This window comes from Callorhinus ursinus, unplaced genomic scaffold (assembly GCF_003265705.2).
Source record: "Callorhinus ursinus isolate GAN/ISIS: 27379988/994484 unplaced genomic scaffold, GSC_fseal_2.0 scaffold35, whole genome shotgun sequence".
NCBI classification, from domain to species: Eukaryota; Metazoa; Chordata; class Mammalia; order Carnivora; family Otariidae; genus Callorhinus; species Callorhinus ursinus.
The window spans coordinates 14,892,230-14,914,214 of record NW_027397097.1 but is presented as its reverse complement, the minus strand read 5'-3'; the positions used below and the strand labels follow the sequence as shown (position 1 = coordinate 14,914,214).

At 35.2% G+C, this 21,985-nt stretch overlaps 1 protein-coding gene across 6 annotated transcripts in view; it reads left to right on the top strand.

The window, feature by feature from the left end:
- Positions 1–21,985, top strand: part of DLG2 (discs large MAGUK scaffold protein 2) — a 2,181,535-nt gene that overhangs the window by 3,762 nt on the left and 2,155,788 nt on the right. For all 6 annotated transcript variants that reach the window (XR_012374525.1, XM_073879808.1, XM_073879828.1 and 3 more), the window contains exon 2: positions 13,745–13,876. Coding sequence is in view for 5 of the 6 variants with exons in the window: in XM_073879808.1 (XP_073735909.1) it covers positions 13,745–13,876 (132 nt within the window). In the remaining variant the exon portion in view is untranslated. The remainder of the gene's footprint in view (positions 1–13,744; positions 13,877–21,985) is intronic.

Genomic DNA, 21,985 nt, shown 5'->3' with positions numbered 1-21,985 from the left:
TGATACACAATGTTACATTAGTTTCAGGTGTACAACATAGTGATTTGACAAGTCTATGCATTATGCCTTGTTCACAAGTGTGGCTACCATCTGTCACCATACAAAGCTATTATAATACCATTGACTGTATTCCCTGTGCTGTACCTTTTATCCTCATGACTTATTCATTCCATAACTGGAAGCCTGTACCTCCTACTCCCCTTCATTCATTTTGCCCATCGCCCCCACCCCCCACCCATCTGGCAACTCTCAGTTTGTTCTCTGTATTTATGGGTCTGTTTCTGTTTTTTGTTTGTTTATTCAATTGTTTTGTTTTTTAGATTCCACATAGAGTGAACTCATATGGTATTTGTCTTTTTCTCTGACTTATTAGAGAGCATAGTACCCTCTAAATCCATCCATATTGTCACAGATGACAAGATTTCATTCTTTTTATGTCTGCATACTATTCTAGTGTGTGTGTGTGTGTGTGTGTGTATACTATATCTTCTCTATCCATTCATGTACTGATGAATACTTGGGTTGCTTCCATATCTTGGGTATTGTAAATAATGCTGCAGTAAACATAGGGGTGCGTATATCTTTTTGAATTAGTGTTTTTGTTTTCTTTGCATACATACCCAGTAGTGGAATTCCTGGGTCATATAGTATTTCTATTTTTAAATATTTTGAGGAACCTCCATAGTGTTTTCCATAGTAACTGCACCAGTTTGCATTCCCACCAACAGTATGCAGGTTGATCTTAATGTTTCTAAACCCAATAGGCTGAGTTTCTTAAAAAGTTCCTACCTTGAAGGAAGTTATAAAAATTGCAGTGACATGATTGAAAATTATACATTATGAGAAGTAATTTAATGTTTATTTCCTTCCTTATTTATTCCTTCTTTCCTCCGTCTTTTTTTCTTCCCTCTCTCTTCCTCCATTTCTTCCTTCCTTCTTTAATAATGGATTGGTGGTAATGGGTCAACTTTTTTAAGGAATCAACAAGTTCTAATTAGCAAGGCAAGTATATATTTGGGTTATGCTAAAATCTATGCATTATGTAATTTGTGAACTGATCTACTTAGAAAAACAGTTTATGTTGTTTTTTAATCTTTTAAAACTACTTAGTGTCAAGATACATGTTTTTGAATCTTATAGTAAACTAGCCAAATATGTTATGACATATGCATTATATTTTTAATTGACTAAGCTTACTATTTGTATTACTTCTAAAATATGAGTGAAACAAATATTTTAAAATATAACCTAGATTTATTCTGCAGAGAGTAGTGTCTTTTGTCATCTTGACTCATTTTTCTTTCTTCATTGTTACATGTGGTAGATACAATGAAAGAACTAAATTAAATGTAATTTTAACAGTAACTATCCTTTTGAACCAAGTGTTTATTCATTGCTGAATATATTCTTATTGAAACAAGAAATTTTCATGAGTTTTTCATTTGGTATTTATTTTATATGTTATTGTAAAAGTAGAGAAGAGATTGGTGTGGTTAGCAACATACAACTGTGGTGGGAAGTGGGAATGGGTGTGACATCTAAGTCCATTTTTAGGTTCTGCTCTTGAACTAGGTCTTAGATAAGCTGAAACCCTCATATTCACTGCTTTTTTGCTGTAAGACATTATTTCCTATCTCTCCCACCCCACTCTCGTTTTTATAGATTTCAGTTTTTTCAAGATTCTTCATTAGAAATTTTTTTTCCCCAACAGTTGCTTTTCATTCAGGATTCTCTTATCTATTGTAGTAACTTGATTTGCTCCCACCTGAACCTTTAGGACATCTTTGACCTATTTGTGAGAATTCAGGGCCAATCCAAGATAAATTGTATTAGCGTTTTCTCATGTGATACAGGATCATGGTGTATTGGATGGGGCTATTTCAACAAGACTTGTTGAACTGCTCTAATCTGATTTCATGTTGGATTAATGTAAGAAATAAAAGCTAATGATAGTTGTGTCCTTCTCTATGTTTTCAGTGGGAGGTTGCTATTTTAATGATAAAATATACTTCAACAGAATTTTTTAGTACATTGCATTTTTTTCTCTGTAATATTCAATATGTGTAAGAAATCATTGCTTTTAATACATTGAGGTTGATGTTCATTTCTGTGTTTAAAAACCTCTCTTTTTTGGGGGGCCTGGGTGGCTCAGTCATTAAGCGTCCACCTTCAGCCCAGGTCATGGTCCCAGGGTCCTGGGATCGAGTCCCACATTTGGGCTCCCTGCTCAGCGGGAAGCCTGCTTCTCTCTCTCCCACTCCTCCTGCTTGTGTTCCCTCTCTCGCTGTGTCTCTCTGTGTCAAAAAAAAAAAAATCTTAAAAAAAACCCCATCTTTTTAATTGTCCTCCTAGCTTCTTTTAAATTCATATAGAAGTCTATCTGACATTTTTCATTTATATAGCACTTTATTTCCTTTAAATTCTTTTTTACAGCTGTTCTCGGTGATGTAATAATGTATAAACTTATTTTTACCAAGTACTGAAAGTTAAATACTATCATTTTCATAATTCATATGTTTTGACATTGTTCTTTTTAAAGGAAGCCAAAGAGTGTTGTGTAATTAGAATTCTAAGACTTGATATTGCCATGTATCTCATGGGCATCCTTGAAATTGAGATTGTTGTTTCCTGGGTTCACAGTCTTTCCTTTTGGTTGACCATACTTTTTAAAAGTGACACTTTTGCTTTTCTTCTTTTCTTCCTCTTTCTGGCGAAGGAACCTCTTAAAACTCTTTTGTTCATTCCTTCCTCATTTGAAGTTTTCTTTTTCATTATCTGTTTCTTGTACTATGTGGTTTAATTTCTTTTTTATAGTATCAGTAATTTATATTTGCCTTTCATTATCTGGATATGTTCTCTTTACAGCTCTAGCTGTTCTTAAATTCCTAGAATAATTTTTTTTCAGTTTCTTTTTTTTTCAAAGATTTTATTTATTTATTTGACAGAGAGAGACACAGTGAGAGAGGGAACACAAGCAGGGGGAATGGGAGAGGGAGAAGCAGGCTTCCCACGGAGCAGGGAGCCCAACGTGGGACTTGATCCCAGGACCCTGGGATCATGACCTGAGCCGAAGGCAGAACCTTAACAACTGAGCCACCCAGGCGCCCCTTTTCAGTTTCTTTAAAGGGGAAAATGTGTACCTGAATTGATTGTACCTGAATGGCTATTTTACTTGTTTTGCATATATTTTATTAAATTTGTTTGAACTTTCATATTTGCCATACCAGTATTATATCCAGACACTTTTTCCATTTCACAAAACTTTGTGTTTTTTTTCTTTTTCCCAGCCAATAAAACTCAAAAGAGTTAACTGAATCTTCCCAGAGAGGGATAGGGAAAGATAATTTTCAAACTTTTCCAATTTCTGCAAGTTAAAGTAAAATAGATAATTTACTAAAGATTTTGTTAGATTTAAAAATCCCTCAAAAGGTCATATTGACCTTGGTTGAGTTATTGGAAACCATGATGCCAAAGACTCTCAATGTTGGAAAATACTCATCAATCCAGGAGGCATAAAAAGAGAGCGATCTGGAGAGAGAAACATAAGAATACTTTTTGTGTTCAGCTACTGATTAAGAGTATGTAATGAAGCAAACAATAGACATAGTATTAAAATTATCTGTTAATTGAATTTGTTTTACGATTCATATGTATTGGGAGAGTGTGAAAATGATATGCTAATGACCTGATGCCAGGAAATATTTGAACTGTTAGGTTTTTGGGAAACTGCCCAAGTGTTCCATATATGGTAGAATATTTTCTTTTTCCTTTAGGCCTATCATTGGTTACTTCTTGAGTAGAAGAGTATAGTCAGTGGGAAGATGTACACAAAATATTAGATTTTTAAAACAAGGAATTAAAGCATTCAATTTACTCATGCCTTTGCTAATCAACCAATCAATTGCTTGCTCTTTTATAATAATATATTCACCAAACTATAAGAATACCCTTCTTTCTTAATTATATACTCTCATTATATCCTCTCAATATTTACTATATAATCATTTTAGTGATTATAAAATATTTTTTATTATGAGGCTAAGATGTATAAAATCTTTTTTTTAAACTGGGGAAGGAAGACCTATTCTCCAGCTAGAATTCCTGCTCAGGAATTTGTATCAGTCAAGGCACGAGGGTTCTGTATCCTCAACGTAGGTTGCTTTGTCAGCAAAGGATCATGAGTTTTACCCAGTCTCTTCTGTCCAGTCAGTCATTCTGAATTCCAAGTAGTAAGCTTTCTGCATATGTTCAGTTTTTAGTAAGTTTCTCAAAGCTATTTCAAGAATTATGGCCAAATCACCTACATTGTGAAACAATTCTGACCTGATTTGTTTTAGAATTTAAGACCAAGAGGAATTATGTATTATAAAGTAGGAAGTCCTATGAAAATGAATTAAGTTAAAACTTTCAAAGATTATGGGTAAGTATGGCAAGATTGTGGATCCTATTTCTTCTGATGACATTATCTTGCTAGCCACTGAGGCCTTAACTGTGTTAGAAAGATTTTGAAGTTTCTGTAGGGGGCCTGTCATTTTGGAGAGCTGCGACATCTTTATCATTGACAGTAATTGTTTTGTTCTATTTAAAATCCTTTATAGGTAATAAACCATAAATTCTTCTAAAAACTAAGTATGAATGTATTTAAGGCAATAGCTTTGCTTCCATTTATTTATTCTATCATTTATCCACTCACCATTTATGATGCTTAAAATTTATTAAGGAGATAAATGTGGAAACAGGCAATTTCACTGTGGTGAGGTTAACACACTGTCATGTCATAGATGAGGAGCACCCAACCTCATCTAGAGGAATCAGGGAATTCTTTCTGGAGAGGTGACATTTAAGAAGAGACACAAAAGACCAGTAGAGGTTTACCAATGTGGGAGATGGTAAGATGCTGTTTCAGATCATTATTTTCTTTGCCTTCAACTTACCATCATGACCTCTTTCTTCATCATCATCATCATCATCATCATCATCATCATTATCATCAATAGCAGTGATATTGTGAGAAAAAAACCTAGACCAGTAGTCAGAAGACCTGGCTCCTAAAACGGACAAGATTAGCTAACCATTGAGATGGACTCAGTCTATAAATTCAGGTTTGTAAGAAATATCCATTCATTTTCTGTAGGTCAACTTTATTTTTGACTCTTAGTCACTGAGTGGTGGACAAAATCACTCCAATCACTTTTGAGGTTTTCCCTACTTTTCTGGGATCATGGTAGGGTTCCACCTGGAATGGTGGTATAGTCTGGTCATTGATCATCTCCTATGTAATAGCTTATCCCTAAGACATGAGTTGTGTCTAGATAGTTCTTTCTGGTCTGGCAGTGATTTGTTACTTCCCAGACATGGACTTTCCCCCCAGAATTTCTGTATTTCTCTTTACCTAGATAGAATTACGATGCCATTCCTTACTGGGTTCTTTCTGCCTTCCAGGCAATGCTGTAAGGAAGCAGAGCCTAGATCCCTGCTGCCTTGGAATCCAAAGACTTCTTTCTCTCTTCTTCAGCTGAGAAAATATTTTTCTAAACTGGGGAGGTGCTAGGAGATCTCTCTCTCTGTACGTACATGCGAAGCTTTCTTTCATCTCTGTGGCAAACTCTTTTACTCTGAGAGTTTAGGGTATAGGAAAGCAAAACAGGAATAATTTAAAAATCACTCTGTTTTTGTCCTGGCACATGCCTCCCTTCAGGTAATAAAATACAAAACCAGTTACCTGCTTAGATGAGAAGAAAGAAAATGGGCAAATTTAGGGAGGGGAAAAATTAATACCTCAAAGTGCCAATCTCCCACATGTACAAGAGTTTACATGCCTCCTTATGATGATGCCACCAGGTGACCTTGTGAAAATCAAGTAATTCATCTGAACTCCAGTTTCGTTTTCTTTTTTTTTCTTTCTTTTTTTTTAGATTTTATTTATGTATTTGACAGAGAGAGAGATAGAGCAGGAACACAAGCAGGGGGAGTGGGAGAGGGAGCGGGAGAAGCAGGTCCCTGCCGAGCAGGGAGCCTGATGCGGGGCTTGATCCTAGGGGATCATGACCTGAGCTGAAGGCAGATGCTTAATGACTGAGCCACCCAGGGGCCCCCAGTTTCCTTTTCTAAAAGGGGTTTAATATGTTCCCTTCCTCTTAATATATGTTATTTCTTCTCTATATCAAATAAGATAATGTATATAAACTTCACTTTTCTATACTTAGTGATAGAATTAGGACCAGAAGCTCAATCCAATGTTCTTTTCATTGTATGAATGTGGTGTTCTTGGAACAAATGAATGACATCATAGCACACTGGGGAAGAGCCCAGGGATGGAATCCAGTCTTTACCATTAGCTGGCTAAGTTATCTAAAGGAAATTGACAGGTTGAGCTTCAAATTCCTTATCTTAAAACATGACTGTACTAATAATACTCACCTCTTAGGATTATTGTGATGGCCAAATAAAACTCTAGCCCATGTAAAATTTTTAAGTAGGAAAGTGCTATACAAATGCTTATCATCAGAATACTTTTTTTTCCCTTTGGTCCAAAGAAGAGGAAAGTTGTGTTTAGAGTCAGTCCCCTTCTGTTAGTGGTCTGGGTGCAGCTTCCTGGAGCAAGCCTGCTCAGATATGGCAAGGACACATTTGCTTACAGGCAGGAAATGCCATACTGTGCTTTTAAAAAATAGATTATGGTAACATTTCTTATGAGTATTATCTCTTTCACTGATGCTAAAGTATTTTTTTAAAAGATTTTGTTTAGGGGTGCCTGGGTGGCTCAGTCGTTAAGCATCTGCTTTTGGCTTAGGTCAGGATCCTGGGGTCCTGGGATGGAGCCCTGCATCGGGCTCTCTGCTCAGCGGGAAGCCTGCTACTCTGTCTCCCACTCCCCCTGCTTGTGTTCCGTCTCTCACTGTCTCTCTCTCTGTCAAATAAAATCTTTAAAAAAAATAAAGATTTTGTTTATTTATTCATGAAAGACAGAGAGAGAGGCAGAAGCAGAGGGAGAAGTAGGCTCCTTGCTCAGCAGGGAGCCTGATGCGGGACTCAATCCCAGGAGCCCGGGATCATGACCTGAGCCAAAGGCAGATGCTTAAAGGACTGAGCCACTCAGATGCCCCAGTGATGCTAAAGTAATTTGTAAACCTTCCAATATTTACAGAATGTTTATAATCTTTAGATCTGCTCTAAGTCTGGTCAGATATTTTTTCCACAGTTCAAATTCCACGTTTTATCTCTTTTTTCATTTTCTTTTTTCTAGTTTGCTACAGTTGGAATGATGCATATTTCAATATTCAGCTGAAGGTGAAATTTGCTGTTGTCTTCCTTTCTGTTACTACTTAACCTTGCAATTTCCCCATTGTTCTCTTCAACAGTTCTATAGGAAATCTGAAAACATGGCTTATCTGAAAGGTAGTAATAAAAATTCACCTCTCTATGTAGTATCTTTTTTTTCAATGGGAAATATATCAACAGGTGTTTTTTGGAGTATATTAAAATGATTTTTTGGGGGGAGGGAGTAAAGTATAATTGCTACAAACAATTACAGGAAGAAGAAATACTATGATCTTTTCCTGGTAAGTTAGGTTTCAGTATGGCATAATATTTAAAAGTAGGCTTTGGTGCCAGAGAGGACAGAATTTGAATCCTGGTTTTAGCACTTACTGGTTGCATAGCCTTAGGCAAGTTACTTCATTTCTCTCAGTTTACATTTCCTCATTTGCAAAATGTGTATAATATTATTTCTTAGGTGGCACCTGAGTGGCTCAGCCATTAAGTGTCTGACTCTTGGTTTTTGCTCAGGTCGTGACCTCAGGGTTGTGAGATCCAGCCCCTAGTCTCCGTACTCAGTGGGAGTCTGCTTGAGAATTCTCTCTGTCCCTCCCCCTGCTTACACACATGCTCTCTCTCAATAAATAAATAAAATTTTTTTTTAAAGATTTTATTTATTTGACAGAGAGAGACACAGGGAGGGAGGGAACACAAGCAGGGGGAGTGAGAGAGGGAGAAGCAGCCTTCCTGCGGAGCAGGGAGCCCGATGCGGGGCACGATCCCAGGACCCTGGGATCATGACCTAAGCCGAAGGCAGACGCTTAATGACTGAGCCACCCAGGCGCCCCAATAAATAAAATCTTAAAAAAAAATCTTACAGAGCTTATTATTCTTCCTTGGGTATAAGGCCAAATTTAACATGGTCTCTATTGACATAAGCTTCTCTTCTCTCATGGTACCTGGTACCTCATCATAGCATTATTGCACTCTATTTTAATCTTTTACTTTGTTGAAATTTCCTGTTTAATTACCTTTATTTTCATTCAGAAATCTCTGAGAGTGTAGAATATTGCCTATATTAAGTTTCCAATATCTGGAACATAGTTAGATACTCATAAATAGCTGATTAATGAAAGAAAGAACTTACTATTTTTATTATTTTGATCTACAGACTTCTAAAGGTAGGGCTATTTATATGTTATAAATGCAATTTTTATGATAATTAATCTTGTGAAAATTATTAATTCAACATTTAACACTAGTTTCTAAAATTCACTGATACAATTTATGTCTGATTCCAAGTTCCTTTTTTTTCTATAGCAATTTACTCCACTCTATTTCTGGAGGATTAAGGGTGGTAGTGTGGAGAGAGGGCTATACTTGAAATCAAAAGCTTTAGCATTAAGCTCCAAATTTGTTATTTAGTAGCTCTGTGCTCTTGGACAAGCTACTATGGATTTTAGTTTCATGTATAATAGATATGATATGAGTTCTCACTGGTGAGAATCGGAGAAGATAATGCATTTAGAATTTCTAAACTGTAAGAAATGTTGCATAAATTTATGTAAAAGAATTTCATTCTAACAGCTTTGCTCTCCAAGATTTGTGTATTAAGTTCACCTTTTCTTCTATACTTTCATCTTAGTTTTCTTAACAACAGCATATATTCTGTAATTGTTCCATTTTTAAGTGTAGCAAATAAATGTTGTCATTTTTTCCTTCTTTTTAAAAATTCATTTGTTAGCACTATTGCCATTCACTGTTTCAAATTTAAATTACGTGTTCCAAATTATTTATAACTTCTGGCAATGCTATTCTTAAACCAAAGAGTTGAACCTTGATTAAGAGACACATGACTACCCACAATTCCAATTATGTAACAGTCACCATATCCTTTGCATTGCATATTTCCTGCAAAAAAATTTATTTTAAAAAGTCATCCCCCCCCATTTCTTCCTGTGCCTGCCTTCAGGTAATCCAAATTTAGTTTCATTCTTTCAGTAGACTGAGGAATCATATGAAGATAGATTTCTTTTAAGAATGAAAAAAATAAGAGATGGGACACCTGGGTGGCTCAGTCAGTTAAACATCTGCCTTCAGCTCAGGTCATGATCCCAGGGTCCTGGGATTAAGCCCCACATTGGGCTCTCTGCTCAGCGGGAGTCTGCTTCTCCCTCTCCCTGCTTCTGCTTGTGCTTGCTCTCTCTCTCACATTCACTTTCTCTCTCAAATAAATAAATAAAATCCTTAAGAAAAGAAAATAGGAGAATTGAAGCCATTATATTGGCAATTCAGGTGAAAAATTCTCCTTTTATAACTGGTTATTTGAATATCAATTAAAATATCAGTGCTGACTTGGTTAATTATCTCAACTTTCTAATTTATTCAACTTGTCATCATCTGTCTAGGGATTTTTGTCCTGTACAACAGGATCCTTGTCATCTTCTCTTTTTTATTTTTTGCTTAATTTTTCATCTTTGCAAAGGTATCTAGTTTTAGATTACCCTCAAGCTCAGGCTTTCATTAATCAGAAATAAGAATTTAAGTAGAGAGAGATAAAGGGCATAATGGAATTGACACAAGAATGTGATCATTGCTGATAATCAGAAGAAGCAAGAAGGGCAGGCATAATTCTAGTGCTAGATGCTGGCATGTAAAAGCCTAAATTGTCTAAGAGAGACTTGACTATATTGACCATTTTTTTTTTTAACATTCTTAGTTTATTGATCCTCTCATGAAAAATCTGCACAACCACCACAGATAAAGCCACTGCAGCATCTTTACTCCTTCTGTTGTCCAATCTCCAGCTCACTTCTTTTTGCCAGCACCAACGTTGGCTTTTGCAGTCCCCCTGACTTTCTTCATTCTGTTCTTATGTTCCTTTTGCTGTTTTCTTGATGTCTTTTTCTTCTCATACAGGCCATGTCTTGCAAGTCTGTGTTTGGGTTCATTTTTCTTTGCATAATCCAAAGAATCATAAATCATGCCAAAGCCGGTGTCTTGCCACCACCAAAATGGGTTCTGAATCCAAACACAAATATGACATCTGGTGTGGTCCTGTACATTTTGGCTAGTTTTTCCCGAATTTCTCTCTTAGGTACCGTTGCCTTTCCAGGGTGAAGAACATCAATGACCATCTGTTTCCACTGAAATAGTCAGTTAGTCATGAACTTCCTGGTCCGGATAGTTACTGTGTCATTCATGATGGTAGCGAGGCTTCAAGCCTGTTTTTTCTTATATTATAGCATCTTATTCTATGTGTCAGATTTTTCTTATACAGAGTTGAGAAGCATAATAAACTCTGTTGGTTTAGAAGACATCTAGCTACTTTGAATCAATACAGTGTTTTCCCTGGGTAGTTACTAAGTAAATATGTGTTGAATGAATTAGTGAAAGTCCTCTTATCTAGCAAATTATATTTATGGATGTGATTATGGAAATGCTGTTGATACATTTTTAAGAATTGCCATTCACAAGAATAAAAGATCAGAATAAGTGAATACCTATGAAAGTGACACAGAAGTAAAAAAGAACTTAAAAATTATAATTGTAAAAAAAAAGAAAAGAGAATAAAAAGAGAAAGATGCCTGGTACTTAGTAGATTTTCAAAGACTACCTAACAAATGAAGGGATGAAAAACACTAAACCTTGAGGCACTAGAGATAGCAGAAATTTAGAGCCCAAAGATACATATAAGTACTGAGGAAGGCATACTATAATTATGTTATTGTTGATTACTTACATTAGTGATTAGGAATGGGTTCAAAAGTGAGGTCAGTAAGCCATTATCATTTCAGGGAAATTACTGATTTTTTTAACTATGGTCAAAATGTAGATTCAAATGTTTGTTCTTGATTCAAAGAGTTTAAATATTATATTTAAATATTTTATCATACAAAGTATGAAAGCATTTTAAAAAATTAAAGTTCTGCACAAATGTATTAGCATATGTTTATGTCTTGTTCTAAAATTAGAGAGGGCTTCCTGTGCATCCACATTCATTTATGTTTATAACCTTTTTACGTAAAAAATTGGTTACATGACGTCCTTCTCCATTTGTTATTGCCTATTGAAATTCTCCTTTCTTCCAATGGAGTAAGCTTGAGGTTTGCTATGTTATATAGGAAAATGGGGGAAGGCCTCATTGATAAGGTAGTATAGGAGCAGAAATATGAAAGAAGTGAAGGAGCAAACTTTATGGATATCTGAAGGAAGAATATTTAAGCAGAAGATTGGGAATAGAGGACCTGGTGTAGGAGAGTTCTTGTTATATGTGAGAAAGAGCAGAGACCACTGTGGTTGGAGTAGATTGGGTAAGAAGAGAGGGGTAATAGCTGACATTAGACAGGTGGTCTTCTGCTGAGTGAGCTGGGGAGTCACTGGAGGGTTTGTGTTGGGGATGACATTGTCTGGCTTATGATCTTTCTGGTTGCTGTGTTTAGAAAAGTCTGCAGGAGGGCAAAGGTGGCAGCATGTAGACTAGTATGAGGTTATTGTAATAATGCAGGGGGTAGATGTTGGTGGACTGGACCAGGGTAGTAGCACTAGCAAGTGATGGTGGTAGTTAGCGTTAGAGCCAACAGAATTTGTGGATGGATTAGATGTAGAGAATTAGAGAGGGAGAACAACAAATGATGACTCCAAGGATTCTGGCCTGAAAAATTGGAAGGGAAAGAGAGAGAGAGAGAGAACGCTGCCGGCGAAACAGTAAAGGTAGATAAGATCTGTAGTTCAGTTTTGACAAGTTAAGTTTGAGATGTTTCTTAGACATCCAAGTGGAAATGTTTTTTTAAAAAGATTTTATTTATTATTTGAGAGAGAGAGAAATTGAGAGAATGAGTGGGAGGAGGGGCTGAGGGAGAAGCAGGCTCCTTGTGGAGCAGGGAGCCCGATGCAGGACTTGATCCCAGGACCCTGGGACCATGACCTGAGCCAAAGGCAGGCGCTTAACCAGCTGAGCCACCCAGGTGCCCCCAAATGGGAATGTTGAGTGTACAGTTGAATATGAGTCTGGAATACAGGGGAAAGATCTGAGCTATAAATATAAACCTGGGAGTCTTAAGGATTCTGATAATATTTAAAGCCCGAAGACTAGCTAAAGTTACCTAGATTGTAAGAATAGAGAGGAGTCTCCAGATGTTTAGGGGCTTGAGGAATGAGAAGGGACCAGGGAAAGTGATTAAGAAGAAGCAGCTAGAAGAGAAACTAGAAGACAATGCTGCCTTGGAAGCAGTGATGTCTGGAATGTGCTTACACCAGCTTGCAAGAGCCTATTGTTACAGTTTCAACAAATTTGTAAGCTGGTTTAAACACAGCCATTTAAAAATTAAATTATGTAAAGTTACATTAAATAAATTATATTAAAAATAGAAGAAATAAACACTCAAAACTCATCACTTCTAATATTTTTCTGTTTTGATACCACGTATACTCTTGAGGTTATTTGCATCTATTGTATCTGTATGGTGTTAAAGCTATGTAATGGTGTTCTTGTGCTTCTTCCCAAGTCTGTGTTCAATGATGTCATGTTGGCATCTTGAAATCAGCTGTGATGGGAATATTTACACCTTGGAAATTGCACATGCTACAAATCAGGACTTGATTTACTGTTTTGCTAGAAGTGTGATGAAAATGTTAAGGGGTTCCTGGGTGACTCAGTTGGTTAAGTGACTGCCTTCGGCTCAGATCATGATCCTGGGGTCCTGGGATCAAGTCCCACATCGGGGTCCCGGCTCAGCAGGGACTCTGCTTCCCCCTCTGCCTGCCACTCCCCCTACTTCTGCTCTCTTTCTCTGTCAAATAAATAAATAAAACCTTTAAAAAATGTTAATAATGCAAGTGCAAGTTAAAAGTATATTATTTGGGGCCACCTGGGTGGCTTAGTCCATTAAGCATCCAACTCTTGGTTTGGGCTCAGGTCATGATCTCAGGGTCATGAGATTGAGCCCCATGTCTGGCTCCCTGCTCAGCAGGGAGTCTGCTTCTCCCACTCTCTCCTTATGTGTCTTCTCTCTCTCTGTCAAATATATAAATAAAATCTTAAAAAAAAAGATTCTCTCCCTCTCCCTCTGTTCCCCCCTAACTAGTGTGTGTGTGCACTCTCTCAAAAAAAACCTATATCTGTCTCTAGTTATTATACTGTCATTAGCATCAAAAATTATTTGATTCAGCAAAGAAATCACAAAATTGATGGAGTGAGTGAAGGTTTATCATATAAGCCAACTTGTTTCATTTTTGTCTTATTAATGTAACAAAAAAAATCAACCAATATTTATGTAAGAACTACTCATTTGTCAATTACAACTGTAAGTTGGCTATGATTATAAAAACTGGGCAAAAATCAATGAAAATATTCTTGAGAATCAATTGATCATATGGAATTTATAATGAAAAGTTACATATCTTATTTTTTGTACATTTCATGTTTAATATTAAGTTTCTATTTTTCTAGGACTGTAAGATAGAATTTTAAAATCATGTTTTTCAGATACTGACCGAGCTTTATCATTACTGGAAGAATACTGCAAAAAATTAAGGAAACCAGAGGAACAGCAGTTGAAAAACGCTGTTAAAAAGGTGATGGGTATCTTTAAGAGCAGCTTATTCCAAGCTTTGCTAGGTATGTATTACAAATTTATTTATCATTTTAATGGTCAGAATGAGGCTTAATAGTTTGAGCAATGTCATCAAAGAACCTAATGTTAACCAAATTTAAAATTAGAATAATTTTCCTTGATAGTGGAAGGAATGATTTTCTTTTCTTTTTCCTATTTAAGGCTAATTTAAATAAGAATTGTTATAAAATAGAAAAAAAAGTGTAGGTTATTAAAAATATAAATATTGAGGGGCACCTGGGTGGCTCAGTCAGTTAAGCATCTGCCTTCAGCTCAGGTCATGATTTCAGGGTCCTGGGATGGAGCTCCAAGTCAAGTTGGGCTCCCTACTCAGTGGGGAGCCTGCTTCTCCCTCTCCCTCTGCTGCTCCCTCTTCTTGTGCTCTCTCTCTCTGTCAAATAAATAAATAAAATCTTTAAATAAGTAAATAATATTGAAAGAATGTTTTATATAGGAAGAAAAGTTTACACAGGAAGAAACCTGAATAGTCAGTTGTAAAAAAAATTGAGGACAAATTGTGGAGAAGGAACTTGCCTTCCTTTAGAGAAGGAATTGGCTAGCACAAAAAGCAATGGGTCATTTCTCCTCAGAATCATAGTTCTACTTTTACTCTCCTCTTTGCTTCTCTTGTGAAAGTTTATGATCCATATTGAAAAGTTTATTGATGAAAATTTAAGTGCTTTAGAATTTTGGTCAGTTTGTCATAAATTTAACCATGTAATGTCAACCTTAGTTTAATCTCTAACATTACAAATTGTGAAGGAATTCAAGGACTTTCTTATGTATATATGTCTTTATATGTGTATCTTTTGTACTTATGCAGACAACTTAATTCTTTACATAATATTTTAATATTTAATATAAACTAGCAAAAGATATAAACAAATGCCTCCCCTCAACAAAAACAATCAACTAAATTAAAAAAAAACTCAATTATATTATGTTTTATTATGCTTAAATAGTACATTTTAAAGAATAACTGAGTCTACTAGACATTATTACTTTCTCAGGTCTGGTGGTTTGGATATAAAATCTAAAAATGGGAATTTAGGATTATTTTTGAAAATACTTTATGTTTTTATTATGGCTACACTTGTTGACAAAAACTCCAACCTTAGGGTGTGAATATAATTTAAAAAACCATTAAATTTTGAAAATTTAAAATTCATCTATTGAATAAAAATGGAAGTAAAAAGCTTTGTAGGATTGTTTTGCCTGCAGATTAATTTCTTTAAAATATTTTTTTGTGGCTGGTAAGAATTAATGACACAAATAACTATAATCATCTTAGCCGGTATTAAATAAAAGCAACTCTAAATGGCGTCTTACAGAATTTAAATAAATCCTGTCATTAGAGAATAGTATTTTAGAGAACATTTTTAAGCCACAAGTTTCTCAATTAAAAATTAATGGTCTCATCTAGTTGATAATTAATAAAGGCCATTAACTGAATAGCAGTATCTCTAAGTAGAGTTGTATGATATGCTTAGTTGAGACTGACCAAGTTTTTTGAGAGTTTGAATTTTTGAGAGCTTGATTTAGGAAGAGTATTGTTGGATGCTTTAGATAATTTTACTATACTTAGGCAGTGTCGCCGTTTGGTATCACAATATCATTACATGGGGAATAAAAGGGAAAATGAATGACAGAGAATTGCATTTTGCCATTGTTTTGGGTGAGTGATAATAAATATCTTGGCAAAAAGCCTACATAGTTTGAATTTCTCTAGTAAAATGAAAGGCAACAATAATCTGTAAAAAGCTGTTATATAAGTAATCCAGGTGTCCAGCTTTGAATGGATAGATTTGCTCGGGCTAGTCTTTAAAAGTCATTTTGGGATAAACCAGACTGTAAAGAATGAGGCAACATTATACAACAAAACATAATTTTCATTTCAGTTCTATGTGTGTTGCTAAATACTGATAACTAATTTATTATTATTGAATGTTTGAGTGTTTTCACTGTGTATTTTCTTTAAGGACTCAAAAGAAGAAAAACCACGTAGCACTCTGCATCTTGAAAGGGATTATATAATTATAAAGAGATAAGCAGAGAGCTGTTGATAAATATTGTTTATGGTCTATAACTTTCTGTTTGGACCAACTACCTCCTACCCTACCACCTGTCCTTTTTTCTGTTACAAGTAATGGAACATAGTGGCTTTACTCATTTTTCTGATATTTGAATAGCCAGTATATTGAAATAATACCTTGCATGAATCTCAGTTAACTAGAAATAGAAGGGAATCATAATGCAGGAAACCCAGTACAAATGGATAGTAAAGTAAAATATTATTACAAGATATACTGTAATATTTACATATCACCAGAAAACCAACCCTTCTCTTGACAGATGAAAAGCATCACTTCAAAAATTAACACACCCTTCTTCTGTGATCCTTCCATCATATGCTTAAAAAAAAAAATCCCAAATACTAGTATGTCTTAGGTGGTATAATCTGTGAAGACAGAATTCTGTCTACATAATTTTGACCATTATTGAGTGCATTAAAGGATTTTATTTTTTTAAAAGATTTTATTTATTTATTTGACAGAGACACAGCGAGAGAGGGAACACAAGCAGGGGGAGAGGGAGAGGGAGAAGCAGGCCTCCTGCGGAGCAGGGAGCCCGATGCGGGGCTTGATCCCAGGACCCTGGGATCATGACCTGAGCCGAAGGCAGACGCTTAATGACTGAGCCACCCAGGTGCCCCTAAAGCATTTTATAAGTAGGTTCTGTGATAGTAGGGTGGAAAGTGATGGCAAAGATACTGTGTTTTTTAATTTTTAAAATAGAACTTTATCTGATTACAAAAGTAATATATGTTCATCCTTTAAAAATTAAAAATAGAGTAAAAGAAGAATATAAAATTTTATGGTAAGATACATTCCTCTTACGGTAAATAGCAGGATATATGATAAGCATAGAGGACGAACTGTTTGATTAACTTTCTACCTCCTTGCTTCTACAGTTTCTGTATCCTTTGTTTTAATTTTCCATTTATCGACAATGACAGTGGAAAAAGACACTTAAACTTTTAAAAAGTTAGTAATTTTCATTAATGTAAAAAAAAAAATACCTAGAATAGCAATGTACTAGAAGTTGCACATTTGGATGTTGGGCTTAGGGTGACATCTTGTGGTGTAACTAAGGAAAAAGTTTTGTCCAATGGATAATTACAGTTTTATATGAATACATTATTAGTAGTACAGATTTTGAATATAAGTGAATTGGAACTCCATGATATTTTACAAATTAATTTAGGTCTCTCTAAGCAAGATGGAAATGTTTTTATTATTTTGATACTTCTCTTCCAGATCTCCTTTGAATATTTAAAGATTTATATTACCACCATAATTATTTGTAAAAACTATTTTAATAATATAATGGGCCAGTTCATTTTCAGATATGTACTACAAATGTTCTTTGTTTTTATACCTTATTGAATTTTTTTTATTCTTTATTTATTACTTATACAATTGTGGACAGAACTATGTATATATTGAGTTTCAACTCCTTTCAAAATCTTGTTAATCTTATCGATCTGATTTTATTTCCTTTTGTTTCTTTTTTAAATTTATTTTATTTTAATTCAATTAATTAACATATAGTATATTATTAGTTTCAGAGGTAGAGTTCAGTGATTCATCAGTTGTATACAATACCCACTGCTCATTACATCACGTGCCCTCCTTAATCCCCATCACCCAGTTACCCCATCCCCCCACCCGCCTCCCCCTCAGCAACCCTCAGTTTGTTTCCTATGATTAAGAGTTTCTTATGGTTTGTCTCCCTCTCTGGTTTTGTCTTAGTTTATTCCCCCCCTTTCCCCTATGATCCTGTTTTGGTGTTTAAATTCCAGATATGAATGAAATCATATAATAATTGTCTTTCTCTGACTGACTTATTTCACTTAGCATAATACCCTCTAGTTCCATCCACATTGTTGCAAATGGTCAGATTTCATTTTTTAAATGGCTGAGTGGTATTCCATTGTATATATATATATACCACATCTTCTTTATTCATTCATCTGTCGATGGACATTTGGTCTCTTTCCATATTTCCTTTTATTTTACTGCAGTGTTTGAGGGGGACTTTTGGGGAAAGATTTAGAACAGAATGGGCAGTAAAGTGATATTTTCCTAAAAACCTTGCCAGTAGCAACATCTTAGAAAAATGCTTATTCTTTGCATGTCAGACTTTGTGTTAGAGTAGAAAACTTTAATTTCCATAAATCTTAACATAGAACAGTATGGACTCACAGAGGTGATATAGTAGATGTACTATATACTGGAGTATATTGGATATTGGGATATACAGGAGATATACTACTATATTGGGATTTATCACCTCCTTGTTGAAGCCTTCTCCCATCTCCTTACTTGATAGTAGCTTTAGCCAGCCCTTTTATTATGTCTCACAGCATTTTTTCAGATTACTATAAAACATTTATTCTATTGCCTTATGATACAGTGAATATATTTCTGTCCCCTCAGTAAACTGTGAGTAGCTTGAGAGTTGAGGTTATATCTAAGTGACCTTTAAACCCCCAGTATATGGACCTTAATAATAGTAGGCCTTCAATACATTTTATTTATTCATTTACTCAATAATTATTTTAAAAATACCTGGTATGTATTAGACATTGTGCTAGGCAATGGGGATACAACAGCAAAATATAGAGGAGAGGATAGTCCTCGCCCTTATGGAGAAGTGAGAGAAATCAAGTGGGCAAAAGAGACTTTAGCTATGCAATTAGGTGAGTGCTCCAAAATCAATGTGTTTAAAAGTTTTATCACATTTTAGTTTGAGTAAAAAAAAACCCTACATATTTTTCCAATATAGTAATTCCAATATATTTTATTTCAAAATAACATTATGTGAAAACATCATGGCTATTTTGGTCTTAATTTTTCATCATAATATATAATTTTTGCCACCTGATCATAAGATAGTCAAAGGATTTTTTTTATAGATTATAGTGAATGTGAAAGTCCACACAGTTATTATGAATTTGAGAAAACTTGGCTCTAATCCTCCAAAACAGACATTCTCAAAGTGTGGTTCTTGGACCAGCAGCATCAGCATCACCTGGAAACTTGCTGGCATTGTAAATTCTTGGGCCTTACTCCAGACCTACTGAATCAGAAACTCCGGAAGTAATGCTCAGCAAATAGTGTTTTAATAAAACTTCCAGGTGATTCTGAGGCATGCTAAAGTTTGAGAACATGTGTTCAAAATGATTAGATATTTGGCCACCCAAGAAAAGTAATATAGTTTGTGAATATTATTAATAAATTTGGTGAGATATGACAGTGGCATTTCTTTATTCTTGGGTTTAATAAAGATTTGATTTGATCTTTAACAAGTATAATGAGCCATTATTATTCTGGGATATATCTTGAGCACTTTAAGGACCCATAAATTGAAGAATATAATTATGGCATCTAATTTTCTTTTTAAAGTACAATAGTATACCTTAAACACTTAAGTGATTTTTTTTTTTTTTTGCTTGGATACTTGATGATAGTTTCTACCTATGAGGCTATGGATAGAGAACAGCAAAACTACACTGAGATGTTGCTGTTGGCACACATGAGGCTCACTCAGTGGGTAAGTGCTTACTGCCACTTACACCCTTAAAGCAGGTGCTCCAGTAAAACAAATGCATTACTACATGTCATGCATCTTCAAATAAGTCTTGACTAGTCAAAGCAGTGTATGTTAGATTCTTAGATCCTAAGTTCTACTATGCTTCTACTTATTTGCTGACAGTATCCATTTACATAAAAATAATGCAGGTATTCCAGTTATTGCAATTGAGTAATAATAATTAATGAAGTATTTATGACATGTTTAATTTACATGGACATATGTGATGGATGTTACTAGAAACAAACAAAGTCCCTGCCCTTAAGGAGGTTAAGCAATTAGGAAGGTAATATTCACATATATACAAACAAGTACAAGACAGGATATAACCAAGGACTAAACTCTGAAGCCTAGACCAAAGTGTTGTTAGGAGTTCAGAGATGCATGGGATTGCAGATTGATGTTGCTAGGAAAGCTTTTCTATAAAATGTAAACTTAAGCTGGGTCTGTCAGTGATAGGATTTGGGTAAGAAGAGGACAGAAAAGGACATTTTTTCCACCCATCCATTTATTCAAAGATATACACTGAACACTGTGCTAAGCATTGTGATATACACTGGGGAGACAAGCATTAAACAAAATGGCATAAATAGTTTATATTTACAATTGTGATAAATGCTACAAAGGAGAAGGAGAGGGTGCTTTTGAGCAAGAGGCTTAACATTCGTAGTGGAATCAGGGAAAGCTTTCTTAGGGAAGTGGCATTTGAGGTGATAAAAATTATTCTGATTGATAGAGGTCAGAAGGAGAGTGAGGAAATGGATATGACAAGAAGAAGGGTTCAAGATGCTCTTGATATTTAGGTTTTAAAAATGTCCTGTGGGAATTAGAAAAGGCATCACATTAAACTTAAGTCTCTTCCAAAGGCTTGTTTAAATTTGAAGGTAAACTTGAGGGGCTCCTGGGTGACTCAGTCAGTTAAGCATCTGCCTTCCCCTCAGGTCATGATCCCAGGGTCCTGGGATCAAGCCCTGTGTTGGGCTCCCTGCTCGGTGGGGAACCTGCTTCTCCCTCTCCCTTTGCCCCTCCCACCTACTCGTGCTCTCATTCTGCTCTTGCTTTCTTTCTCAAATAAGTAAATAAATAAAAATAAATTTTAAGGTAAACTTGAGAAACGAGTGGTAAGCATAAAATGTGGCCCTCACAATCCTTATTATAGCCCTCTTTTAAACTGTTGTATACTGAGTGTGATTAGTTGTGTTTCATGTCACGTGGGATCGAGTATATCTTAAGTTAAATTTGACACTTTACATTGGATGCCATCAAAAGGGTTGGATGCCATTCTTGGCTCTGAACTTTGTATACTTGCTGCAGGATTTATGTCACCAGATGGCACCATTTAACTAAATTTACGTACTTTGGATGCTTATAAGGTTGGTTGTTTTTAAATGAAAGATGCTTTTATTTGTGATCTAGCTGAATTAGGAAAAAATTAATTTACTTTGATGGCATATGAGACCTCTATACAGAGTAAGGTAATGAAACCCCAAAAGTTTGTTGAGAACATGAAAGGATTGGGCAATTTCTGCTAAGTACATAATAAATAAAAGTTTGGTAACAGTCACTGTTACTAATATATGGCAGCTGGCAAAAAAGCAGAACACAATAGGTTTCCCCATCTAGGTTTTCCTATAGCTAGCATAATAATATTATGAATATTTTAACCTTGAATGGAACTTTCAGATGTAGGGATTTGATATACATATTAATAAAAACATAGAGAAAATTCTAAAAGATTATTTTAGGAGTAGGCCTTTCAAGATGTCTTGAAATATGATGATAATAATATGTTAAAAAATTTTTGTCAATAGAGTATATGTTCTATTGAACTATAGTACTAAATAATAATAGAACACTATATAGGTGTTTTTTCTTAGTGTAAACATTCATCTAAAGGAAGTGAATATTACTTTCTTGGTTAAAAACTTCCTTTTATTTTTTTAAAGATTTATTTATTTATTTGAGAGAGAGAGAGAGCATGAGAGGGGGGAGGGTCAGAGGGAGAAGCAGACTCCCTGCTGAGCAGGGAGCCCGATGCGGGACTCGATCCTGGGACTCCAGGATCATGACCTGAGCTGAAGGCAGTCGCTTAACCAACTGAGGCACCCAAGCGCCCTAAAATCTTCCTTAATACTTTCCTCATCTTTAAGCAGAATTAGTCACTTTCTTCCTTAGGTTCCTGTATTTGTTCATATTTATGGTGCAGCAGTTACTACATTATATTATTGTTGATTGACTACATGTTCGTTTCCCTCAGTAGATTGTGAGCTTCTTGAATGCAGGAACTGATTCTAATTCAGTCAGACTGATTCTAAGTGTGTAGCACATTGTCTGTCATGGAATATTCTATCATTAAATTTCTTTCATTTGACAAAATATATTTTGAACTCTTACTATCTAAGAGATACTGTATTAGGCTCCGGAAATTTAGTGACAAGAGGCATGTCGACCTATTTTCA